Source organism: Mirounga leonina, unplaced genomic scaffold, assembly GCF_011800145.1.
Source record: "Mirounga leonina isolate KUSES-001 unplaced genomic scaffold, KU_Mleo_1.0 Mir_165, whole genome shotgun sequence".
NCBI classification, from domain to species: domain Eukaryota; kingdom Metazoa; phylum Chordata; class Mammalia; order Carnivora; family Phocidae; genus Mirounga; species Mirounga leonina.
The window spans coordinates 34,916,081-34,943,687 of record NW_023270415.1 but is presented as its reverse complement, the minus strand read 5'-3'; the positions used below and the strand labels follow the sequence as shown (position 1 = coordinate 34,943,687).

At 37.6% G+C, this 27,607-nt stretch overlaps 1 protein-coding gene across 1 annotated transcript in view; it reads left to right on the top strand.

Annotated features, from left to right (window-relative positions):
- The window catches only part of CNGB3 (cyclic nucleotide gated channel subunit beta 3), a 137,110-nt gene that overhangs the window by 39,373 nt on the left and 70,130 nt on the right, over window positions 1–27,607 (top strand). Inside the window, exons 4-6 of the mRNA XM_035011483.1 lie at window positions 21,069–21,223; window positions 23,418–23,570; window positions 24,613–24,821. Of these exons, the coding sequence (XP_034867374.1) occupies window positions 21,069–21,223; window positions 23,418–23,570; window positions 24,613–24,821 (517 nt within the window). The remainder of the gene's footprint in view (window positions 1–21,068; window positions 21,224–23,417; window positions 23,571–24,612; window positions 24,822–27,607) is intronic.

Genomic DNA, 27,607 nt, shown 5'->3' with positions numbered 1-27,607 from the left:
CCTCCAGCAGGGATGCAACAAGTGGCAGATCCGGGGAGACTCTCCTTCCTGCCCTGGGAGGAGTGACACGGGAGTGCACCGCAGGTATCTGCAGGGTTTGGAGACTGCAAACTGGGTCATGTGCCAGAGATAGAAATGCTCAGTCACAGGCTGCGTGAGCACGTAGTGCGGCTGAAGACTGGGGAGATGGGAATGATTGACTGCTTTTCTCTGGAGGCTCACTGAGGAGTGGGGCCCTGAGTTCTCGGCTCCTCCGGGGCAGAGATTGAGAGGCCGCCATTTTCACTCTCGTCCTCCAAAGCTGTATGGAAAGCTTGCAGGGAACAAAAGCTCCCGAGATTACTTAGCCTGGACCCAGCAAGGGCAGGGCATTTCCACCTCCAGCAAAGACATTTGAGAACCATGGCAACAGGCCCCTCCCCCAGATGATCAGCAAGAACAGCCAGCCAAGACCAAGTTTACCCATCAACGAGAACAGTGGAACTCCAGCACTAGGGAAATACAGCACATACAATTCATGGCTTTTTCCCCCCCTGATTTTTTAGTCTTTCAAAGTTAATTTTTTTAATTTCCTTTTTTTTTTCTTTTTTTTTTGAATTTTTCTTTTTCCCTTTTTCAACCAACATGTTATCAATCCCTTTTTTAAAAATCTTTTTTATTTATTTTATTTTTCATTTTTAGTCATATTCTATCCCTTCATAGTAGTTAACCTTATTTTTGGTGTGTGTGTGTATATATATATATATATAAGTTGTTCTCTCTTCAAAATTTTGGGATACAGTTGCTTCTAACAGACCAAAATATACCCTAAATCTCTAGTGTATGGCTTTGTTCTAGTCTCCTGCCTGATCACATTCTCTCCCCCTTTTTTTTTTAATTTCTCTTCTTTCTTTTTTCAACCAACTTCTTATCAATTCCTTTTATAAAATCTTTTATAATTTTCATCTTTATGGTCATATTCTATCCCTTCATCATATTTACCCTTATTTTTGTACATATATAAGTTTTTCCTTCTTTAAAATTTTGGAAACAGTTTCTTCTAACAGGCCAAAATACGCCCAAAATCTAGTGTGTTGCACTGATCTATTCACCAGCATGATCATATCCGATCATATTTTTTTATCTTTTTCTTTTTTCTTTCTTTCCCTTTCTTTTCCCCTGGCTTCAGGTCTCTTCCGATTTGTTTAGTGTATATTTTTCTGGGGCTGTTGTTACCCTGTTAGCATTTTGTTCTCTCATTCATCTATTCTCCTCTGGAGAAAATGACAAGACGGAAAAAAATCACCTCAAAAAAAAAGAACAAGAGGCAGTACTGACAGCCAGGGATCTAATCAATACGGACATTAGTAAGATGTCAGAACTAGAGTTCAGAATGACGATTTTAAAGATACTAGCTGGGCTTGAAAAAAGCATAGAAGATATTAGAGAAGCCCTTTCTGGAGAGATGAACTAAAATCTAACGAAGTCAAAATCAAAAAGGCTATTAATGAGATGCTATCAAAAATGGAAGCTCTAACTGCTAAGATAAATGAGGCAGAAGAGAGAATTAGTGATATAGAAGACCAAATGATGGAAATAAAGAAGCTGAGAAAAAGAGAGATAAACAACTACTGGATCACGAGGGCAGAATTCGAGAGATAAGTGATACCATAAGATGAAACAATATTAGAATAATTGGAATCCCAGAAGAAGAAAGAGAGGGGCAGAAGGTATATTGGAGCAAATTATAGCAGAGAACTTCCCTAATTTGAGGAAGGAAACAGGCATCAAAATCCAGGAGGCACAGAGAACCCCTCTCAAAATCAATAAAAATAGGTCAACACCCCGACATCTAATAGGAAAACTTATGAGTCTCAGAGACAAAGAGAAAACCCTGAAAGCAGCTCGGGACAAGAGGTCTGTAACCTACAATAGTAGAAACATTAGCTTGACAACAGACCTATCCACAGAGACCTGGCAGGCCAGAAAGGACTGGCAGGATATATTCAGAGCACTAAATGAGAAAAATATGCAGCCAAGAATACTATATCCAGCTAGGCTGTCATTGAAAATAGAAGGAGAGATAAAAAGCTTCCAGGACAAACAAAAACTAAAGGAATTTGCAAACACAAAACCAGCCCTACAAGAAATCTTGAAAGGGGTCCTCTAAGCAAAGAGAGAGCCTAAAAGTAACATAGACCAGAAAGGAACACAGACAATATACAGTAACAGTCACCTTACAGGCAGTACAATGGCACTAAATTCATATCTTTCAATAGTTACCCTGAATGTAAATTGGCTAAATGCCCCCAATCAAAAGACACAGGATATCAGATTGGATAAAAAAAAAAAAAAAAAACAAGACTCATCAATATGCTGTCTGCAAGAGACTCATTTTAGACTCAAAGGCACCTCCAGATTGAAAGTGAGGGGGTGGAAACAATTTACCATGCTAATGGACACCAAAAGAAAGCTGGGGTGGCAATCCTTATATCAGACAAATTAGATTTTAAACCAAAGACTATAATAAGAAATGAGGAAGGACACTATATCCTACTTAAAGGGTCTATCCAACAAGAAGATGTAACAATTGTAAATATCTATGCCCCTAACATGGGAGCAGCCAATTATATAAGCCAATTAATAACAAAATCAAAGAAACACATTGACAACCATACAATAATAGTAGGGGACTTTAACACCTCCCTCACTGAAATGGACAGTTCATCTAAACAAAAGATCAGCAAGGAAATAAAGACTTTAAATGACACACTGGACCAAATGGACTTCACAGATATATTCAGAACATTCCATCCCAAAGCAACAGAATACACATTCTTCCTTAGTGCCCATGGAACATTCTCCAGAATAGATCACATCCTAGGTCATAAATCAGGTCTCAACTGGTACCAAAAGATTGGGATCATTCCCTGCATATTTTCGGACCACAGTGCTTTGAAACTAGAACTCAATCACAAGAGGAAAGTCAGAAAGAACTCAAATACATAGAGACTAAAGAGCATCCTACTAAAGAATGAATGGGTCAACCAGGAAATTAAAGAAGAATTTAAAAAATTCATGGAAACAAATGAAAACGAAAACACAACTGTTCAAAATCTTTGGGATGCAGCAAAGGCAGTCCTAAGAGGAAAGTATAAAGCAATACAAGACTTTCTCAAGAAGCAAGAAAGGTCTCAAATACACAACCTAACCCTACACCTAAAGGAGCTGGAGAAAGAACAGCAAATAAAGCCAAAACCCAGCAGGAGAAGAGAAATAATAAAGATCAGAGCAGAAATCAATGAAATAGAAACCAAAAGAAGAGTAGAACAGATCAACGAAAGTAGGAGCTGGGTCTTTGAAAGAATTAATAAGATTGATAAACCCCTGGCCAGACTTATCAAAAAGAAAAGAGAAATGACCCAAATAAATAAAGTCATGAATGAAAGAGGAGCAATCATAACCAACACCAAAGAAATACAAACAAGTATAAGAACATATTATGAGCAACTATATGGCAGCTAATTAGATAATCTGGAAGAAATGGATGCATTCCTAGAGATGAATCAACTACCAAAACTGAACCAGGAAGAAATAGAAAACCTGAACAGACCTATAACCACCAAGGAAATTGAAGCAGTCATCAAAAATCTCCCAACAGACAAGAGCCCAGGGCAAGATGGCTTCCCAGGGGAATTCTACCAAACATTTAAAGAAGAATAAATACCTATTCTTCTGAAACTGTTCCAAAAAATAGAAATGGAAGGAAAACTTCCAAACTCATTTTATAAGGCCAGCATTACCTTGATCCCAAAACCAGACAAAGACCCCATCAAAAAGGAGAATTACAGACCAATATCCCTGATGAACATGGATGCAAAAATTCTCACCAAAATACTAGCCAATAGGATCCAACAGTACATTAAGAGGATTATTCACCACGACCAAGTGGGGTTTATTCCTGGGCTGCAAGGTTGGTTCAACATCTGCAAATCAATCAATGTGATACAATACATTAATAAAAGAAAGAACAAGAATCATATGATCCTTTCAATAGATGCAGAAAAAGCATTTGACAAAGTACAGCATCCTTTCTTGATCAAAACTCTTCAGAGTATAGGGATAGAGGGTACATGCCTCAATATCATAAAAGCCATCTATGAAAAACCCACAGTGAATATCATTCTCAGTGGGGAAAACCTGAGAACTATCCCCCTAAGTTCAGGAACACAGCAGGGATGTCCACTATCACCACTGCTATTCAATATAGTACTAGAAGTCCTAGCCATCAGACAACAAAAAGAAATAAAAGGCATCCGAATCGGCGAAGAAGAAGTCAAACTCTCACTCTTTGCAGATGATATGATACTTTATGTGGAAAACCCAAAAGACTCCACCCCAAAACTGCTAGAACTCATACAGGAATTCAGTAAAGTGGCAGGATATAAAATCAATGCACAGAAATCAGTGGCATTTCTATACACCAACAACAAGACAGAAGTAAGAGAAATTAAGGAGTTGATCCCATTTACAATTGCACCCAAAACCATAAGATACATAGGAATAAATCTAACCAAAGAGGCAAAGAATCTGTACTCAGAAAACTATAAAATACTCATGAAAGAAATTGAGGAAGACACAAAGAAATGGAAAAATGTTCCATGCTTATGGATTGGAAGAACAAATATTGTGAAGATGTCAATGCTACCTAGAGCAATCTACACATTCAATGCAATCCCTATCAAAATACCATCTACTTTTTTCAAAGAAATGGAACAAATAATCCTAAAATTTGTATGGAACCAGAAAAGACCCCAAATAGCCAGAAGAATGCTAAAAAAGAAAAGCAAAGCTGGTGGCATCACAATTACGGACTTCAAGCTCTATTACAAAGCTGTCATCATCAAGACACTATGGTACTGGCACAAAAACAGACACATAGATCAATGGAACAGTATAGAGAGCCCAGATATGGACCCTCAACTCTATGGTCAACTCATCTTCAACAAAGCAGGAAAGAATGTCCAGTGGAACAAAGACAGTCTCTTCAACGAATGGTGTTGGGAAAATTGGACAGCCACATGCAGAAGAATGAAACTGGACCATTTCCTTACACCACACACAAAAATAGACTCAAAATGGATGAAAGACCTAAATGTGAGGCAGTAGTACTTCAAAATCCTAGAGGAGAACACAGGCAGCAACCTCTTCGACCTCAGCCGCAGCAACTTCTTCCTAGAAGCATTGCCAAAGGCAAGGGAAGCAAGGGCAAAAATGAACTTTTGGAACTTCATCAAGATAAAAAGCTTTTGCACAGCAAAAGAAACAGTCAACAAAACCAAACAACAACCGACAGAATGGGAGAAGATATTTGCAAATGACATATCAGATAAAGGGCTAGTATCCAAAATCTATAAAGAATTTATCAAACTCAACACCCAAAGAACAAAGAATCCAATCAAGAAATGGGCAGAAGACATGAACAGACATTTTTCCAAAGAAGACATCCAAATGGCCAACAGATACATGAAAAAGTGCTCAACATCCCTCGGCATCAGGGAAATCCAAATCAAAACCTCAATGAGATACCACCTCACACCAGTCAGAATGGCTAAAATTAACAAGTCAGGAAATGACAGATGTTGGCGAGGATGCGGAGAAAGGGGAACCCTCCTACACTGTTGGTGGGAATGCAAGCTGGTGCAGCCACTCTGGAAAACAGTATAGAGGTTCCTCAAAAAGTTGAAAATAGAGCTACCCTACGACTCAGCAATTGCACTACTGGGTATTTACCCCAAAGATACAAATGTAGTGATCTGAAGGGGTACATGTCCACAATAGCCAAACTATGGAAAGAGCCAAGATGTCCATCAACAGATGAATGGATAAAGAAGATGTGATATATACATATATATATATATATATATACACAATGGAATATTATGCATCCATCAAAAAAAAAAAAAATCTTGCCATTTGCAACGACATGGATGGAACTAGAGGGTATTATGCTAAGGGAAATAAGTCAGTCAGAGAAAGACATGTATCATATGATCTCCCTGATATGAGGAATTCTTAATCTCAGGAAACAAACTGAGGGTTGCTGGAGTGGTGGGGGGTGGGAGGGATGGGGTGGCTGGGTGATAGACCTTGGGGAAGGTATGTGCTATGGTGACTGCTGTGAATTGTATAAGACTGTTGAATCACAGACCTGTACCTCTGAAACAAATAATACATTATATGTTAAAAAAAAAAAAAGAAGCAGGATGGGAAAAATGAAGGGGGAAAATGAGGGGGAGACAAACCATGAGAGACTATGGACTCTGAGAAACAAACTGAGGGTTCTAGAGGGGAGGGGGGTGAGGGGATTGGTTAGCCTGGTGATAGGTATTAAAGAAGGCACGTACTGAATGGAGCACTGGGTGTTATACGCAAACAATGAATCGTGGAACACTACATCAAAAACTAATGATGTAATGTATGGTGATTAACATAACATAATAAAATAAGTTAAAAAAAAAAAAGAACCCCTACATATTCAATACATAACTTGATAGTTCCCATCTCTATACCTTTACTCATGCTGTTTCTTCCACTAATATGCCTTCCCACCTGCCTTCTGCTGGGCCACCAATTCTACTATATGACTTCATTATAACTAACCAACTTTACGTCTAAATACCAACCAAAACATTCCTTGTTTGGTCCTCTCTTTAACTCCCATGAGACCCAAACTTGTTCCTATCCCCGTGTTCCTTCTCCCTCCCTTACCCCCATACTTTCCTCAATTATTTAAACCCACAGACCCATCACCATAATCTCAAACCTATTTGCTTTGTGAAGCCCTGTCTGACAATTCCTTCCTTATCACTCATTGTGAATATCACACAATTCTGTAAATGTGTTAACATTCAGAGTTTTTTTTAATTTTGATAAATTATTAAGAAGAAGTAATGTGACTTACCTTCTTAGTATATCCAGATACCTCTCTCATAACAGGTACTCCATAAACACTTGATCACTTTTCCTTGGCACTTAGCACACTATAATTTAATGTAATATTGTAATGTTACAATATTAGTAATAATTTGTTACTAACTGGGTAAATGAACCAATGGTGGATTTTTAAAAAAAAAATAATTGAAGTGAAATTCATTCATATAACATAAAATTAACCACTTTAAAGAGAACAATTTAGTAGCATTTAGTACCTCCACAATGTTATTCAACTGCTATCTCTAGTTTCAAAACATTTCTATCATGTTAAAGTAAAATATTTTTCCCACTAAACAGTTTCTCCTCATTCACCTCTCCACAAGCTTCCAGCATCCACCGATCCATGTTCTGTCTCTCTAAATTCATCTATTCTGGATACTTCATCTAAATGGAGTCATCCTTAAATTCATCTGTTCTGGATATTTCATCTAAATGGAATCATGCAATATGTGACTTTTTGTGACTAGCTTTTTCCACTTAGCATAATGTTTTCAAGGTTCTCCCATGTTGTGGCATGTATCAGTACTTCATTCTTTTTTATGGCTAAATAATATTGTTTTGTATGACTGTACTATATTTGTTTATCCATTCATCTACTGATGGACAGTTTGGCTATTTCCATCTTTGGGCTATTTTAAATAGGATTATTATACATGCTTGTACATGTACTTGTTTAAATACCTGTTTTCCATTATTTGGGGTATATACCTAAGAGTGGAATTGTAGGATTAATAATTCTGTGGTTAACTTTTGGAGGCCCTGCCAAAGTGTTTTCCACAGCCCCTGAACCAACTTATATTCCCAATAATGTACAAGGTATAAGGGTTCTTATTTCCCCACAACCTTGCCAACACCTATTTCCACTTTTTTAATTATATACATCCTACTGGGTATTAAGTGGTACCTCTGGATAGTGGCTTTTAAAACACTGGGCTATTTTGAACACATCTGTAATACCTACAGAGTTGAATTTACTGCGAAGCTAATAAACCTTATGTTTCAGAATCCCTCACTGAAGACTCTGTGTTGAAATTAGAATTCATAATTTTTTATTCTTTTTCTTTAAAAGAGCTCTATAAATTACAAAAGTTTCCAGCTGCACAATACTTGAATTTCCACTACACACAAGTAAATAAGAATACCTACTATTCTTGAGTGTGACAGAAATATGCCTATCTCCAGCTATGGTGGTGTATTCTTTTGCTTCCAATGTCACCATGCCTAACTTAAAGGCTTTATGACAAATATCACCAGAGTAACAAATTTAAGAACCTCGTATTCCACGTATGGAATGGCAGGAGCCATAATACTTCCAGCCACGTATTAATTGTGGGACACACTGAGTCCAGGTTATTGCTAGAAAGCCAAACATAAATTTCTGTTTCCAAAATAGTCATACATAATTCTTCTAACAATTACCTCTTCTCAAATATCAAATTAAAAAGAACAAAGCCAGAGAGTGTCTGCAATATTTTTAAGCTATACTGTCTTTTACTTTACTTTTGCAGTTTGCTTGTAGTCAATAGGATGATTCTGTCACATTCACTAACAGAAATCAAGTTGCAAGTGCATATTTATATGACTATTGATGTCTCTGATTTACATAAAAATCTGTGATGCACATTCAAAATCTGTACTGACTACAAATAGATCAAATAATGAGCTCCCTCAACCATGCCCATATGATTTATGAGTAAGTTTTACCGCTATGTACTGTTATGCCCTTCAGAAACTAGGTTATTTGAATTGAATATTCAGTGTAATACAGTACGTGACAGACTATACAAATTATTTGCACAAGACATGGTAAGTAATTTTGACCGTAAAATTTGATGATAATGTTCATCAGGAGAGTGGCCTGCCTCTCTGAAAAGGCTTGAAAATTTATGTTATAGTACCATATGGTGTTCTTGGTTTTCCACATTTTCCTCTTGAAGATTCAAGTGTTTTTCCATCTTTTATCATAATTTTATCCTGTGCAAAATATTAGCTTTACCTTGCATGTAAGCAAACTAAGTTTAAGTCACTGTCATTCAATTTTTAAAAATTCACCTTCCAGCATGTATTGCTAAAGTAGGACCCGAATGAATAGATTCTCACTCATTTGTGTTCCATATACCTTAAATGTTCTCTACTTTTTAAGAGAAGATGTTCACTGGGCTCCCTGCTTGGCGGGGAGCCTGCTTCTCCCTATCCCACTCCCCAGCTTGTATTCCCTCTCTCGCTGTGTCTCTCTCTGTCAAATAAAATCTTAAAAAAAAAAAAAAAAGAGAAGATGTTCATTGTCAGACTAGTTTGGCTTTTTAAAATCAAAATACTCACCTATTAAAGATCAACAAACATTGAGTTCTAATTATTTCCAGTTTTCTCTTCTATTGCTTTGTCATAATTTGTTTATAACCGTCTATCATCTATTTTCATACATGGCTTCTCAATCAGATAGGCTGGGCCTCAGTTCATCTGAAAAGAGATATAATAAAACCCATCTCTTTGAGTTTTGTAAGAATCATGTGTGATATTGATACAGCTAGCATTCAAGAAAAGTGAGGACTTTCTGCCCTTCCCTCAAGAAGAGAAAAAGGGTACATAAGCCAAGGAAAAAGTGTGGCTCCTACCAACATTTTACAGATTTAAGCTTGCAAGACTACTATTAATGGAACAAGGTTTCTCTTACTTTAATGTGCATACATGATCTGAAGAGCTTGTCAAAATGCAGATTCTGTTTTAAAAGTTCTGGGGCAGAGCCTGCTATTTTGTGTTTCTGACAAGCTCAAGAGATGCTGATACTACAGGTCTGCAGACCACTCTTCTGAGTAGCAAGGTTATAGAACTCCATGTTTCTACCAAAGTATGCTGAACTTAACTAAGCAGGTAGATGGTGTTTTTCAGGTTAATGATGGTGGGTCTTTTTTTTTTAATTCGGGGTAATCATAGATTTATATACAGTTTGTAAGAAATTATATAGAAATTTCCCACATACCCTTTAACTAATGGTAATATCTTACAAGTTACAGCCAGGATATTAACAGAGATAATCCACTGATCTCATTCAGATTTCTCCAGTTTTACTTGTATTCATTTGTGGATTCGTGTGTGTTTTATGTAATGTTACTGTGTGTGTAAATTCATGATACAAAACAGTTGCATCAAGGATTTCTCCTGGAAAGGATTTGCCCTTTTACAACCACATGCATCTCATTCCCTATCCCTACCCTGTCCCTTCCCTTCCTCCTGACAATCACTAATGTGTTCTCCATCTCTATAATTTTGTCATTTCAAAGACGTCATATAAATGGAATCATAAATGGTATTTAACCTTTAGATATTGGCTTTTTTTTTAAGATTTTATTTATTCATTTATTTATTTATTTATTTGAGAGAGAGAAAGCGAGAGAAACAGCATGAGAGGGGAGAGGGCCAGAGGGAGAAGCAGGCTCCCCGCTGAGCCAGGAGCCCGATGTGGGAATTGATCCCAGGATTCCGGGATCATGACCTGAGCTGAAGGCAGTCGCTTAACCAACTGAGCCACCCAGGCACCCAGATATTGGCTTTTAATCAGTGTAATTTCCTAGAGAATCATTATAAATTGTTGTGTGCATCAGTAATTCATTCCTTTTTTTTTTTTTTTTTCTGAGTAGTATTCCATTATATGGCTGAACCATAGTTCAGCCATTCAGTCATTGAAGGACATCTGGGTTGTTTCCAGTATTGGGTTATTACAAATAAAGCTTATGTGAACATCTGTGAAAAGGTTTTTGTGTGAGCACAAGTTTTTAGTTCTCTGGGATAAGTGTCCAACATATCATATGATAATTGGATCATATAATTGTATGTTTAGTTTTATAAGAAACTGCCAAACTGTTTTCCAGAGTCACTGTACTATTTTAAATCCTAACCAGCAAAGTACGAGTGATCCACTTTCTCCATACCCTTGTCAGCATTTGGTGAGGTCACCTTTTTTTATTTTGGCCACTCTGATTGGTGTGGGCTGATATCTCATTGTGGTTTTAATTAGCATTTCCTAATGGCCAATGACACTATACATCTTTTCGTGTGCTTATTTGCCATTTGCATATCCTCTCCCATGAAATTCATGTCTTTTGCTCACTTTATAATCAAATTGTTATTATTTTTTAAAATGTATTTATTTATTTTACAGAGAGAGAGAGCACGCATGCACACACTTGCACGCAAGCTGGGAGAGAGGCAGAGGGAGAGAATCTTCAAGCAGACTCCCTGCTGAGTTTGGAGCCTGCTGTGGGGCTTCATCTCACAGACCTGAGATCATGACCTGAGCCAAAACCTGAGTGGGATGCTCAACCAACTGAGCCACCCAGGCATCCCAAATTATTTTTTATTTTTTGCTGTCAAGTTTTAGTGTTATTTATATATTCTAGATACTAGATTTTTGTTGGATATATTGTTGAAAATATTTTCTCCCATGGTATTGCTTATCTTTTCATCCTCCTAATAGGATCTTTTCATAGAGCAAAAGTTTTTAATTTTGATTAGGTGTAATTTTTCAGTTTTTCCTTTTGTAGATTATGCTCGTGATGTCAAATTTAAGAACTCTTTGCCTAGCCCCAGATCCAGAAGAGTTTCTTCTACCTTTTCTAAAAAGTTTTATAATTTTATGTTTTACACTTAACCTTATGATCCATTTTGAGTTAATTTTTGTATAAAGTCTGAGATTTAGATTGAAGTTCACTTTTTTGCCTTAGATGTCCAGTTGCTCTAGCACCATTTGTCAAAAGGGCTATCCTTCCTTCTTTGAAGTGCTTTTGCGCTTTTGTCAAAAATCAGTTGGTGTGTTTTTAATGATGGTAGGAATGTCCTACAGGTCTGTCCCCAGCAGTAGATAACTGACAGCAATCAAAACTATGGCAGTGTCCCAGTCAGTACAAATTTCTTTATGAAAATATAATTACTAACAGAGAAGGAAAGCTATTATGGTCTGCTTACATCTTAAGGAAAGTTCCAATGTAGAGCCAAGCTACTAGCACTGTTCTCTCACTGAGTTTCAGCAGTTATCAGCAACTTGTAATTTCATCTTGCTTTTTACTAACCTACTTCTAATAGACACTTCATCCTTTCATTTGTAGTTTAAAAGTCAAAATTATTTAAATTTTGTCCACATTCCTAGCCACCCTCTTGAACATGTTTAGTTTGTCTCTTCAGTGCTTCAGATCGATTTGATGTCTCTTCCTGGCATTAAGAAGGAAAAGAAGAAGCCATGAATTTGGCACTCGGAATATCCCTTAAATATATGCACTGTCCTCCCCTTTAGGTCAACATCAAACTGAATATTCATTTGCCATTATTTCTGTATTAGATACTGTTAATTCTCTACCTGGAGTATAAATATCTCTGCTTTCAGAGAAAAGAAGCTGTGCAAATATTTTCCATTCAAGAAAATGTATTCCTCCTAACCATTTACTACTCACTCACTCAAGGAAGAATCTACCCAGGAACTTTGCCCTGTCAGACACTGCACCTCCTATTTTTTAAATGGGCAGGGACTGGGAGCTGGTGCTCTAGGGCTCTAAGAGCTAACCACAGTCACATTCAGGCCATCAGAGTATAGACTTCTGCAGTCTTGTACCCATTGTGCAGAACTGTGACCTAACTCTATGTGCTGATGATTAGCACTCTGACTTCTCCTCCCTTTCCTAGTCTGATTTCCTTACTATATCTGGTTTCTCTGAGGATGTCCTGTGATTTTGCTTCATCAACTCAGACAGTCTTGGTTTCCTTCTTTCTACAAATTACCTCTCTTCACATTTAAATTATTGAATTAATCCAAATGGAACCCCTTCCTGCCAAGAGCTTTCTACATACATCTCCACTGGCATCCCTTTAAAAGAAGCCAATCTCTGCTCTGAATCATGAGATTCTGTTTCTGTCTCCAGGCCACAGCCACACATACTGCTGCCAAGGCAATGACAAATCTGCCTCAAGGTAATTGACATTTGTTTGGGGGAGTTGAAATAGTTCCACACCCCCCTTGTCACATCTGCTTCTTGCTATCCACTTTCTCATTCCTAATTTTCTCATAGCAGGAGAAATTGCTAATCTAGTCAGAACCCAAGACATTGGGTTCTTGATCTGCTATGTTTTAGTAGTGATGGGGATCCCTGTGCCTTAAAGGCAAGAAACCAGCCCCTCATCCTTTCTCTAGGTGTTTTTCCTCTTCTATGCAATAAACCTATCTGGGCATGGATTACTTCTTAGGGAAGATTTCCACTCAAGGTGGGTAGGTGGGTAAGTAGACCCACAATCTGACCTACGAAATAGCATATTTCTCTTCAGCCTGTGGTTCCCAAACTTAGATTCAGGGAAAGATTTTAGAATCTACTTTAGCCTCAAGGCCTAAATTGAATTTCTCAACAGAGATTTTGCCAGATTTTACATCCTCTACTAACTAAAATCCCAACTCCTTCATCTTCTTCCTCTTTTTAAACATTTTACCTTTTAAATTATATTCCTAATGTCAAAGGAAGAGGCCACCATGCAATACCTGACACAAAAATTGAATTTGTTGCTTGCTAAGCCAGACAGAGCTATACTTGGGAGGTAAAGTCTCCCAGAATAAAGCGAAAAGCTGATTTTGGATAGGGTTTGGCAGCATGGAGTTCAGGGAAAATTCATTTTCCCTTAGAAATTTTGAGATGCTGCTTTATTAGCGTCTAGTATCCAGTAGTGCCAATGAGAAATCTGATGCCGATTTATAGGGATTTTTTTCCAACTCTAGAAGATCTCAACAGTTTTCTATTTAATTTTAGTGTTCTGAGATTTATAATGGTGTGATGTTTGTGTTTTCTCTTATTTATTTCACTTGCATTTGGTGACTTTTTTAATCTGAAGACTTGCATATTTCTTGAGTTGTGAAAAAAGGTTTCTCTATAATATCTTTCTTTGTTTTTTTTTATTATTATGTTATGTTAATCACCATACATTACATCATTAGTTTTTGGTGGAGTGTTCCATGATTCATTGTTTGCGTATTATACCCAGTGCTCCATGCAGAACATGCCCTCCTTAATACCCATCACCAGGCGACCCCATCCACCCCCCAGAACCCTCAGTTTTTTTTCAGAGTCCATAGTCTCTCATGGTTCGTCTCCCCCTCCGATTTCCCCCGCTTCATTCTTCCCCTCCCGCTACCTTCTTCTTCTTCTTCTTTTTTCCTTAACATATATTGCATTATTTGTTTCAGAGGTACAGATCTGAGATTCAACAGTCTTACACAATTCACAGCGCTTATTGCTTTTATTTTGTTTTTTTTTTTGTTTTTTTGGATGATCAAACTCTTTATCTCCAAGTTTCTTTTTTTTCTTAAGATTTTATTTATTTATTCATGAGAGACAGACAGAGAGAGGCAGAGGCAGAGGGCGAAGCAGGCTCCCCGCTGAGCAGGGAATCCATACAGAACCAGAAATCATGACCTAAGCCAAAGGCAGATGCTTAGCTTAACTGACTGAACCACCCAGGCACCCCTCTTATCTCTATTTTTAATTATGGTCTGTTTTACTCATTTCCTCGGGTATTAGTTTTTCTGTTTGTTTACTTTAGTGCTTCTGATAAAGTTGATTTTGCACACTTGTTTGGTAATTCTTGGCTTATGTGATTGTCTTTGTACTTGAAATTCCCCATAACTTATGTAGATGCGTAGTGTACAAAAAGAGAACAACAGGAGTCATCTACCTTGGAAGTAGAAGTATTTTATTATCAACATTGTTCAGGATTATCAGCATATAGTGATAATAAAAAAGAGACCAACTTTCAGTCATTTATAGCTTTTATTAAATTGGCTACAGCCCCTACCCCCCCTTTACTGCCTGCATATAGAGAAAATCATTCCCGAAACTCAACCCCCTCTTATTCTACCACCTCACCTCACTCCACCATGGGGTAAGCCATTGCTGTAGATTCTGTTCCATTTACAATATTCTTTCTACAGTGATTGTGGGAAAGAACACATTGCCAAGAATTGTACCACCCACTCATTGTCTGGACATAGAGTCCCCACTTCTTATTCTTGCCATCACCTGGGACACAGCTCTGCTTTTCCAGCCCAAATCCCATCTCACTGCTACATCCTGGAGACAGTGGCTTCTGCTTCTATCCACTCAGTGAAGGTTAGGGATGAAAGAAAGCAAGATACTTCCCTACTCTGAATGTTGTTCCTTGTGTCATCATCCCAGTGATTGACTGTGGCCCCTTCTGACCCCTTAAATCCACGCCCAAAAGATAGAACACTTCCAGAATGTCTCTCACTTTGCAACAAATATCTTCTGTGAGTGTTTTGGGCAGTGTTTTCTTCATTAATAATAACAGCAGTGCTGTGCACATCGTAATTTGTGAGAAATAAATGAGTTAACATCTGAACCCATGTGCTTTCTGTCTTTAAGAAACTCCTCAAATTTCTTGTTTTCTAGCTAGCACTTTCCTGTTTGTTTTCCAGTATGGAGATGTTTTAAATCTTTTCTGACATTTATGGCATTCAGCCTATTATCTTGATTTAATTTTTCATCTGCTTCTTACAATAACGTTACCCCTTTTTTTTCTAGATATGTATGCATTCTGAAATAGTCCACTCAGGCTGCCATAACAAAATACCACAGACTGAGTGACTTAAAAAATAGAAATTTATTTTCTCACAGTTCTGGAGGCTGGAAATCGAGATCACAGTGCTGTCACGATTTCTGGTAAGACCTCTTTTCCTGGCTTATGGATGGCTGCCTTTCACTGTGTCTTCGCATGCCTTTCTTCTGTGCATGCACAGAGAGAGAGCCCTCTTCTTCTTCCAAGGACACAAATCCTGTTGAATTAAGGCCTAATCCTTATGACCCCATTTAACTTTAATTACCTTTCTAAAGGCCCTATCTCCAAATACAGTCACATTAAGAGATAGGGCATCCATGTATGAATTTGAGGGGAGACACAATTCAGTCCATGGTACATTCTAATCAGTCAGTTTTTAAATTAAAAAACCCCAGAAATTTACTCAGAAGAAGCTAAGTAAGAATAAATCTAAGGGCATATGTAAAATGAAAGAGAGGACTTTAACTAAAGAATCTTTAAAATCAGGGTGCCTGATTGGTTCAGCTGGTAAAGCATGTGACTCTTTCAGGGCCATGAGTTTGAGCCCCACATTGGGTGTAGAGATGACTTAAAAAAATTTTTTTAAAGAATCTTTAAAGTCAATATAGGACATGTTATCTTTCCTGAAGCAAAGTAAGTGCACAATAAATATCTATTAAATAAATGAATAAGGCATTCAAAATGTGCCTTAGAACTTTCCCAAGACACCATTATTCAGGAACATTTTGTGAGCACATCGTTTGGCTCTTTCAGGCTGCTATTATATGGGAAAAGTGGTAAAAACATAGTTGTTGCCCACTTTACTCTCAAAAAGTACCTGAGATCATTAGAGAAGTTAACATGTTTATTAACATGAAACATATTAGTATTATGATTATTTTATGTTTACATTGATATGTGTATCCATTCTCTTTCCTAATGGGTTAAGATTGGGAAGGATTGCTATTAGGCATGTTGGTGTGTGTATATGTTGATGTGTATGCATACATGTGTACATATGGGTCTTATGGATATAAATGTATAACCTATGTGATAATATTTTTATAACTTTTTTGTTACCTTAGTCTTAAAATGTTGTTTAACTTTTAACAAAGTTAGGCACCACTACATTTATGGGCCATTACAATGTGATTCACTAACAATAAAAATAAATATCTTGGACAAACCTCCAGCACTTAGAGATTAACAGAAGAAAAGATCTAGAGAGTGGACTGCTGGCAGGGATTTAGAAATAAACTTTGGAGTCACAAATGCATTTTAGCATATTCTAGACAGATCAAGAATTTAGGTTAGGAAATTGTGCATCATAACATCCATATGTACATTTCCATATGTAGAAACTAATGTGTACAAACAATACCATATGCACAAGTGAAATGTGATAAACAACTCAAAATCTTCACAGCATTTAGAGGTGAATATGAGAAGAAAGCCAAGTAAGACTTGGTTGAGTTATAACTATGCCAGCCCAAATTTGTACGTTTTATGGTCAACCACAAGATACGTTGGTAATAATCAGAATTTTATGCTAATTCAAGTATTTTCATTCTGAAATTTACTCCTATAAAAATGTCCAGTCATTCAAAGCAGGTTTCTTTTCTTCAAATGTAACTTTTGAAAACAACTGTCAGAATTTATCATTAATTATTGAGAAAACACAACAAAAGAAAAAAAAAAAAACCTGCTCCTCTCTCCCCCATATCTTCCCAAACTGGAATATAATATTCTTTGTCCAATCCCTGTCTTCAACAAGGCATGAATAATGGTTTTAAAGGACTTTGATCAACTGGAGTTTCTAAAGAGTTAAGTCATTGAAAAATGAATTTAATACTTAATTAAGCATTAAGAAGAATCTGGTAAATTTGCAAAAGCCAAAGTTTATTCAAGATTTTACTAGAGGGAATAAATACCACTTTTAACTGAGCTTAGGAAAAAATGAATGGGAATCTAAAATACCACTTCATGAACAAAGGCAGAGCCTGTGCACTTCTACAAAATATTTGTGAAGACAAAAATGACAAAATTTGCAGTTTGTGTGCAGCATGAGACACCACTGACCCCTCTTTCCAAACTCTTAGCTTCCCTGATTTTTGTGACATTTTTCTCTTTCAGATCTACCTCTCTAATTGCTACTTCCCAGTTCCTTATTTTATGCTACTCCTTAAATGTCAGCAAATTACAAGGTTTGACCTCCCAATCTTTTCTTGTTCTATGCAGGCTCCTACCAGTAATCTGATCCACTGTATAATTTCTACCATCGCCTCTAGAAAAGTGATCCCTCGTTCAACGTCTCCATCCAGCTCAGCCCTCACTGCTGAATTCCAAACCTAAATTCTCAACTGCCTGCTGTACAGAATGTATTTTAAAAGAATTTGATTCTTCATTCGCAGACACATACTGAACTGAATGTATTTCTAGTTATTTTACAACTTAGGCCTCCATCTGAGTTGCCTATGCAACACCACAGTCACCCACTCTGCTAAAGTCCTAGGACTGCCACAACAGATTACTATGAACTGAGTGGCTTAGAACAGCAGAAATTTATCCCCTCACAGTTCTACAAGCTAGAAGCCCAAAATCCAGGTGCCTGCCAGTTTGGTCCTTCTGAAAGCCTGAGGGAGAATCTGTTCCATACCCTTCTCCTAGCTTCTGCTGGTTGCCAGCAATTCTTGGTGTTTCTTGATTAGTGGACGTATCAACCCAATCTCTGCCTTCATTGCCACATGGTGTTCTCCCTGTGTGTCTCCTCCCTGCCTTCGTTTGGCCTTCCTGTAAAGATACCAACCTGGTGGCACAGTTGGTTAAGCCTATGCCTTCAGCTCAGGTCACGATCCCAGGGTCATGGGATCAGCCCTGCATCGAGCTCCCTGCTCAGCAGAGAGACTGCTTCTCCCTCTCCTACTGCCCCTGCTTGTGTTCCCTCTCTCGCTGTCTCTCTCTGTCAAATAAACAAATGAAATCTTTAAGAAAAATAAAATAAAAAGGATGTGGTCTTTATAAGTCATATTTCATAACTTAGTGCTGTTTTCTCTACTTCCTTTCCTCTGCATTGACTCTGAAATCCAGCTGTACACCTGACCATAACTGACTCACTCCCAAATATCCCCAAACAAAAATATATACCCCTAATAATTGAGAAAAGTGGATTCACTTTTTATTTCACCCACTTAAAAATCCCTTTACATTAGATATGATAATAGAGTTGATGATAATTATTTTTTAATCAAAAGATACTCAATTTCAAAATAGATTTTCCATGAAAATTAACTGCAGTATGACTTCATCTTAACTTAGTTACATTTGTAAAGACCTTATTTTCAAGTAAGGTCACAATCTGAGGCTCCGGTTCGAAATGAATTTTAGCAGAACACTATTCAATGAAGTCCACTGACCAAACTTGAAATTTCCACTGTTATATTAACCCATATATTTTAACTCAGCTCTCTCCTTTCTTCAAGTCAGACTTCCTCCATACCACAACTAATTAACTTCTTTCTTTTTTCCATTATTTTTTTTTTTAAATATAGCTTATAATGTCCCTCTTCTGCTTAGAATCTTGCTCTACTTCCCCGTTGGTCTCAGCTGACCTCATAGGTGATTTGGGAATTTATGTTAAAATGTTTGAGCCTTTGTTGTACTCCACAGGGCAGCAACTGATACACTTTTTCTCCAGCTGTATCCTTTGCTTTGAATATTTTCCCTTTATATTATCAGTCAAAGTGCCATTCATCTTTTACTGTGAACTCATCCCTGATTGCAACCATCCATTTTACCTCATCAAAAGAAGTCATCCCTTTGTGTTATACTAAAGCAACAAGTTTAAGTTACAGAACACGTATCACTGAGTGTACATGAAAACTTTCCAAGGTCTTAATAAACACAAATAGTTTTAGGGGCGCCTGGGTGGCTCAGATGGTTGGGCGTCTGTCTTCGGCTCGGGTCATGATCCCAGGGTCCTGGGATCGAGCCCTGCATTGGACTCCCTGCTCAGTGGGGGGCCTGCTTCTCCCTCTCCCTCTGCTTCTCCCCCTACTCATGTTCTCTCTCTCCGTATGTCTGTGTCTTGAATGAATAAATAAAAAAAAAATCTTTTTTTTTTTAAAGATTTTATTTATTTGAGAGAGAGAGACTGAGAGAGAGAGCACATGAGAGGGGGGAGGGTTGGGAGGGTCAGAGGGAGAAGCAGACTCCCCGCCGAGCAGGGAGTCCGATGCGGGACTCGATCCAGGGACTCCAGGATCATGACCTGAGCCGAAGGCAGTCGCTTAACCAACTGAGCCACCCAGGCGCCCTAAAAAAAAATCTTAAAAAAAAAACACGGATAGTTTTAAAAGAATCAATTTCAAGATCCACATCTTACTTAGGTATTCTTTCTTAAAGTTGATATCCTAAGTACACCCACAGACCACAAGTTTCTCTTTCTTATCTCGCCTTTCACGATGTTTCGCCTGTTTTGCAAAAAAAAAAAAAAAAAAAAAAGGCCTACTTCTAACCCATCCCAATATTACTATGATGCATTTGGCCTGGAGTGCAAAAGTTCTTGCAACCCCAAACACAAGAACAATTGTCAAATATGTATTTTTTTTTTTTTTGCTTATATCCCTCATTGAATTTCAAGAAAAGAGGACTACTGTGTTAATACTATTTTTTTCATCAGCTCTTTTTTTAAATGAGTGTTCTCTATGCTCTTATCAAAAAAATTAAAACAGGAACAAATGTCATTCTAATGAGTTTTTTATTCCATAGATACATAAACAAAGTTTAAATCCTCACTCATCTCAATAATAGAGTTTCAGTAAGACTTTCCTTCTATTTTTCTTTACCAAAGTTTATAAAATATTTAAATATTTATGTAAAATATGGTTCATCAAGGAATTATGAGGAATAATTCTTTTAAAATTACAGTTAGTAATATGAACAAGAAATATCAAATATCACTCAAATGAAGCATAGTTACGTAAGTATATCCATTGCTTCTCTCTTCTACCTTCATTTGTTTATCTTATGAAAATACATGTTTCTTCTTCTCTATTTGCCTTTTGTCATTCAGTCACAAAATTACTTCAAGAAAAAATACATTCATAGCTTCTGCATATAGGTAGGTGAGAGAAAAGATGGACAAGGATTACTCTATATGAGAAGCAGGGAAAAAAGAAAAGATGAAGTAACTTGAAAGGAGCAGTTAGGGGCGCCTGGGTGGCTCAGATGGTTAAGTGTCTGACTTCGGCTCAGGTCATGACCCCAGGGTCCTGGGATCCAGCCCCACGTCTGGCTCCTGGCTCAGCGAGGAGCCTGCTTCTCCCTCTGCCTCTCCCCCTGCTCATGCTCTCTCTCTCTGTATCTCAAAAGAATAAATAAAATCTTTAAAAATTTTAAAAAAGGAGCATTTAATAGTGTAGGGTCTATAAGGAGGGTGAAAAAACTTAATCTCTTCCCTGTATATACCTCTTCATTGTTCCATCTCTATCACCATTTTTTTCCTCATTTAATCCAAAAAGCAAACCACTTGGAGCCCCTGTTATAAATGAGTATGCTGATGCCCAACTACACAACTTGGTGAAAAGGATGCGTCAAAGAACAATGCTCTACAAGAAAAAGTTGGCAGAAGGAGATATATCCTCACCTGAAACCAGCCCCCAAACTGGTAAGCATTGTTATCTCAAAGTACTGGGAAAAAGGAAGTTATGAGGGGACATGTAATGTCTTAGTTTGGGTTCTCCCAAGCTGACCCTGAGACAGTGATTTAGGTGCAAATAGTTTATATTGAGGGTGATCCAGGAAGGTGAGAGCCGACAAGATGGAGACAGGAGTTAAGACAATAAAGATGTATTAACGAGAGGGCTTCTTCTGTGGGCCCTCAGACTTGATCCAGCTAACAAAACTGTGTGGATCACACTTAAGAACTCTCCTGAGAAACCTCCCCACTGTTTCCCACGATGGTTGCATCAATTAACATTTCCACCAACAGTGTACAAGAATACCCTTTTCTCCACATCCTTGCCAATACTTGCTATTTCTTGTCTTCTTGATACTAGCCATTTTAACTGGTGTGAGGTGATATCTCATTGTGGTTTTGATTTGCATTTCCCTGATGCTGAGTGATGTGGAGCATCTTTTCATGTGTCTGTTGACCATTTCTATGTCTTTGGAAAAATTGTCTATTTAAGTCTTCTGCCCATTTTTTAATTGGATTGTTTGTTTTTTTGGTGTTGAGTTGTGTAAGTTCTTTATGTATTTTGGAGGAAGTGGCAGGGGTATCAATCCACCAAATCCTGTTTTCCATTAGTTAAGGGTTACTGTTGGGGCATGTTGCTAACTCTCCAGTACTTTAAGCAAGCCATCTGAGAAAAAATGCTGAGGGGGACAGACACAGGGAGCCCTCTGCACAGGACTTTTAGACCCATGGTATACGAGCAAAGCAACAGCAATATCTGCTATGGCAATTTTTATTGTAAATATTAATTAAGAATACCCCTGATAGGGGCACCTGGGTGGCTTAGTTGATTAATATCGTGTGCCTTCAGCTCAGGTCATGATCCCAGGGTCCTGGGATCAAGCCCTACATTGGCCTCCCTGCTCAGCAGAGAGTCTGCTTCTCCCTCTCCCGCTCCCCCTGTTTGTGGGCATGTGTGTGCTCTCTCTCTCTCTTTCTGTCAAATAAACAAAATCTTAAAAAAAAAAATACCCCGATATACAAAGCACTTATTATAAAAATACAAGAACACTACCTGAATATACAACATAGCAAAGAACATCAACAAACTAATCACATGGCAGAGTGGGGCAATTATCAGCCTCCCTAATAATTACAGAAATGTGTTTATGAAAAATTAATAAGTGCAATAAAGCAGAGCACAAAAGTGATATATATTATGATTACATCTTTGTAAAAACATTTACATATGTATAGATAAAAATAGAAGAAAGTTTGGTTGTTTAATAACAGTTAAAAATCAAACTTAATTATAAAGGACAGAGCTGAGGGTTGCCTTATAATTCTGTATAAGACAAGTTGGATTTTCAAAATAAACTATGTATTATATAGTAGTTGCCCTTTTAAAAGAAGAGGCTATAATAAATCAGTTATTATATTTTGATAAAGATAAGTTGAAAAAAATATTTCGAGCTTTATCCATAACTTGAAAGATATGTGTGAGACTAGAGAAGCATGAAACTAAAACCTGTGACATGACGTATATTTGTAATGTTTCTTTTCAATGTAAATCAAAGGACTGCCTTTATTCATGCTACAGAATTTGTAAGAATTAAGCTTGTATTTAAAATATCCTCTTTGTGGGGTGCCTGGCTGTCTCAGTCAGTAGAGCATCTTGGGGTTGTGAGTTTGAGCCCCACTTTGGGTGTAGAGATTTTTTTTTTTGAGAGAGAGACGGACGGAAAGAGAGTACACACAAGCCGGGGGAGAGGTAGAGAGAGAGCGAGAGAGAGAAGCAGACTCCCCGCTGAGCAGGGAACCTGATGTGGGGCTCAATCCCAAGACCCTGGGATCATGACCTGAGCCGAAGGCAGATGCTTAACCGACTGAGCCACTCAGGCAGCCCTAGAGATTACTTTAAATTAATTAATTAAAATATCCTATTTGTAACACCTTTGGGATAATTTACTAGGAAGCTTTAAATCTGCTGTTTATTTCCAAATTTCAGTGTTTTCATTACCTGGATATTGTCATTAATGTCACTATTTTCAATGTCGTAACATGCCTTATCTACCTATATTGAGAAGGGGAGATTCTGAAATGTTCTGACTTCAAGAAATCCAAGTTTTTCTCATTAACCTAACCTAACCTCTTAAAAATGTGTTCTTTTTTCTTCCCTATAAAGCAAAGCCCACAGCTGTACCATCAACACAAGAAAGCAATGCTAAGCTAAAAGAAGAACATTACTATCACATATTGTGTTTTAAATTCCAGAAGATGCCTCTGACAGAGTACCTAAAACGAATTAGACTTCCAAGAAGCATAGATCCATACACAGGTACCATCAAAGGGTTGACTATCCCAGTGGGAGGGCTAGCTATTACCAAGAACCCCTGGAACCCAAAGTCACAGATGGCTTCCACTTCTCCCTAGCCCACATTCTGAATCTATCTAGAAAGCAGAATTTAAACTATATTAAATATGCAATGGATTGTTTGCCCCTCTCTGGTGAAGGCAAGAGGTAAAATATTCCTGCCTGTTTTTAAAGGGCATGCCAGTATAATGTGGAATAAAGTAAATGTATAATCATCAAAATAGATAAGTGATTGATAGATGATTGATAGATAGATAGATAGATGATAGATAGATAGATAGATAGATAGATAGATAGATAGATAGATAGATAGATAGATGATAGATAGATAAAAATAAATAAGAGGCAGTCCAGTCTATGCTGCCTGTAATTACTTTTGAAAAGAAAGCCCCAAAGCATCCAGTGATATGTACAACTGACACTCTTCCCCCAAAAAGTCATTATGAAGTATCTGTCTTCTTCCATACCTTCACATTGTTAATTATTCTAACTGAACAGATCCCTTCCTATGGCCTGCCTTGGGCAGAAGAAAGCAATGTGTGAAAGGACATGGATTGCCTTAATGGGCTGATTCTCTGACCTCTCCAGGTCAGCTATACTCTTTCGGCAAGATGTGGCTTTTTGTCAACCTGTCTGGGTGATCCTGCAGCTTAACTACGGATGCACAAAAGACCTGCTGCTGCAGTTATCCAAACAGGGCATCTCTGACCTCCCTGGGTCTCTTCTTCCTTGATCCATATAGCACAGTTACCTGTGGGGACAGACTCAGAATGGCCACTTCTCGGCAAGAGGAGAAGGCTTCTCTCCAATGTCAGAAGAGCTGATAAGATCACTCAACATCCCTTGTAAAGCCCAGTGCTTTCCACTGTAGAGTCATAATTGCACTGAATTTTAATAGACCCTCTTATAGCAATTTGCTTATCTCCAGAGGACAGAGCTCCAACGTTACCAAACTAAGCAAGAGAATTATTTTAATGCTTGTAACACGCCATTTGGATTTTTCTAGATCAACTCTATCTCCTGTGGCTCTTGCTTGTCACCATTGCCTATAACTGGAACTGCTGGCTTATACCACTGCGCCTCATCTTTCCATATCAAACACCGGACAACACACACTATTGGTTTATTGCAGACCTCATATGTGATATCATCTACCTTTGCGATATGCTATTAATCCAGCCCAGACTCCAGTTTATAAAAGGAGGAGACATAATCGTAAGTGGGGCTGGGGAAAAGCAAAAACTGACAAATATCAGATTGGACTACAAAAATAGATTTACAACTCTGTTTATTTAATGTCTGACTGGCTATCTCTGCCTGTATGAGTCTTTAACTGCTGGAAACCACCAGTATAGTAATACTAGTAATAACAACAACCACCACCACCACTGAGCACTCACTATGTGCAGGGGACCATGCGTCTCCCTGTGCTTTAGTCTTCTCATTTTAAAAATAGTAATAACAATAGTACCTTCACAGTGTTGATGGAAAGACTAAATGAACTGATGCCTAGAACTGTGTTGAGTGCCTAATGAGTGCATATTAAATGTTAGCTATCATTATTTCACTTAATTTCTTTACAATGCCTCGCTTAATCCTTTCAGTCACCCTATAAGAAAGATTATTATGAACCCCATATACAGAAGAGGAAACTGAGGCTTGGAGAGGGTAGGCGAGATGCTCAAGGCACAAAGCTAGACAGCAGCTAAGGCAGGATTCAAATCCAGACCTTGACTCCAACACCCATGCTCATTCCAACTACACCATGTTGGTTCATGTTGGCTAGTTTTTCAGAATTTGATAATATGTGAGCATGGAAAGATAAAACCAGGTCTGAAATATCAAAACCATATACATATTTTATCTAAATAATGTAAAAATATATATAAACTATGTATGCAAAAAGAAATGATTTAATAAATATTTCTCTAGTAATCACACCTCAAATAGTCTATGAGGCAGTTGTTTCCTATCACCTTGCAATCTGCCATTCACCTCAATATTTTTTTAGAATAAGGCAGGTATTATATCATTCATAAGAGTCTATTCAACTTCCTCAGGAGACAACCTGGTATTGAGAGAAAGCACTGGGCTATAAGATTTTTAGGACACAGACTGTACCTTATTTATCATTGTATAGTCAGCACTGAGCACAGGACCTGTACACAGTACAGAAAACAAGTCCAAGGTCTTAGGTCTTGACACTTTGGGAAAACCTAACTTAAAAAGAACAGAAAAGCTGTCATGACCCTTTTAATCAGTGTAGATTCACTGCACTGTCCAATATAGTGGCCCCACTAGAGAGATGTATCCAAATTTAAATTTTAATTAATATTAAATAACATTGAAAGTTCATGTTTCTCAAGCCACACTATCAATATTTCCAGTGCTCAATAATCACATTTGGGTAGAGGCTACCATATCAGAGAGCATGGAATATTTCCACCATTGCAAAATGTGCCATTAGATAGTGCTGTAACAATGAGCCACCAAGATTTTCACTGAGACAGCCAAACCATAAGAAGGAAGCCACACACCCTGCAGACAGGTGCAAATCACAAGCACATAAAACACCCCTGTGGTTTTGTGGTTTTTTTAAATTAATATGGTATCTACTGGCCTCTCTTCTATTCACTCTTCCCCTATCCAGGTTTATCACATCCCAATTCTCACCATCAAATGCACTGGCCTACCTCAGAAACTACCATTCTTACCCTTAGGAGAAATTATTTTCTCCTAGATTTATTTTCAGTGTTGAGAGAATTTCATAAGCAACCCAGTCAATCTAACAGAAGAATATGTTTTCACGAGCACATACCCAAATCTTAAAGCTTCTACTCCTCAGCCCTTCCCCCACTAACTAGAAGGATGCTTCCTTTCCAACTGATGTCCACTGTAATATCCTTGTCACAATCTCAGTGGGAACTGCACAGAACAGACCCTCCAATGGATCTGTCACAGTAGGAAGAACAGACTGAGGGAATACATGGCACCTTGGGTTCATACATATTTTTGAAGAATAAAGGTGGGTTCCTTAATCTCCCGAATATTTTCTTTTGAATCTCCAGATAATCTTAAATTATCAAAAAGCTGAAAGGAGTAGTTTTGGTTATTGTTTCTTTTAGAAAAAAAATTTATTCACTGAAGAAATCTTATTATTTGAAAGCTTTCCTAGAAAGAAATTCTAAAGGCAAGAGCTATAGCTGTAGCAAGAATCTATTCAAAATATTTCTTATGTGGACTTCAGAGTACTAGTCAGCTTACTAGCACTATCCTGAGAGCTCACTGGCAGCTTGATGAATGATGATGATGGTATACAAATAAGAAGTAAACAACCCACAAAAAAAGAGCACTAATTTCAACCTCCATTAGATGCACAAGGGGGGAGAAAATCAATGTTTGACAAATGGAAAATGACAAAATCAGTAAGGGGAGACTTATTTTCAATTTTCTAAGAGGGCTTTACACACAATGGAGTGTTAAAAACAAGAAAAATAACCAATAAAAACACACTCAACGGGCTCTATTTAAAATGCATTATCACAAACTGCAAATACAGAGCAGGAACTAATTGCTTTGTTTGTTCAAAAGAAGTTTAATGGTTTCTCTAATTTAGAATAGGTAGTGTTAGCCTTTGAAACTTGATTACATTTTGTTAAGAAGACTATGCAAGTCAAGTACCCAAACTGAAGATCTGACTACATTTAGCTATCTATGCTACTTTTGGTATACTGCCAAATTGTTCATTCACTCATTCATTCACTCAACAAACATTTATTAAATATCTACAGTTGCCAGGTATTTCAGGGCTGGAGGATGGAAATATTAATTCCCCCAAGGCCTTGGAAAAAAGACAAGTAACAAAAGTGCAAAAGGCCACAAGAGAGGAAATTAGGAGGGTTTTGCATAATATTTATTTGCAATATCCTTCTTCTGAAGATGGTGCTACACAAATAGAGAATAGAATTTTGTATCAAAGACCAATAAAAGCGTCTCTTATC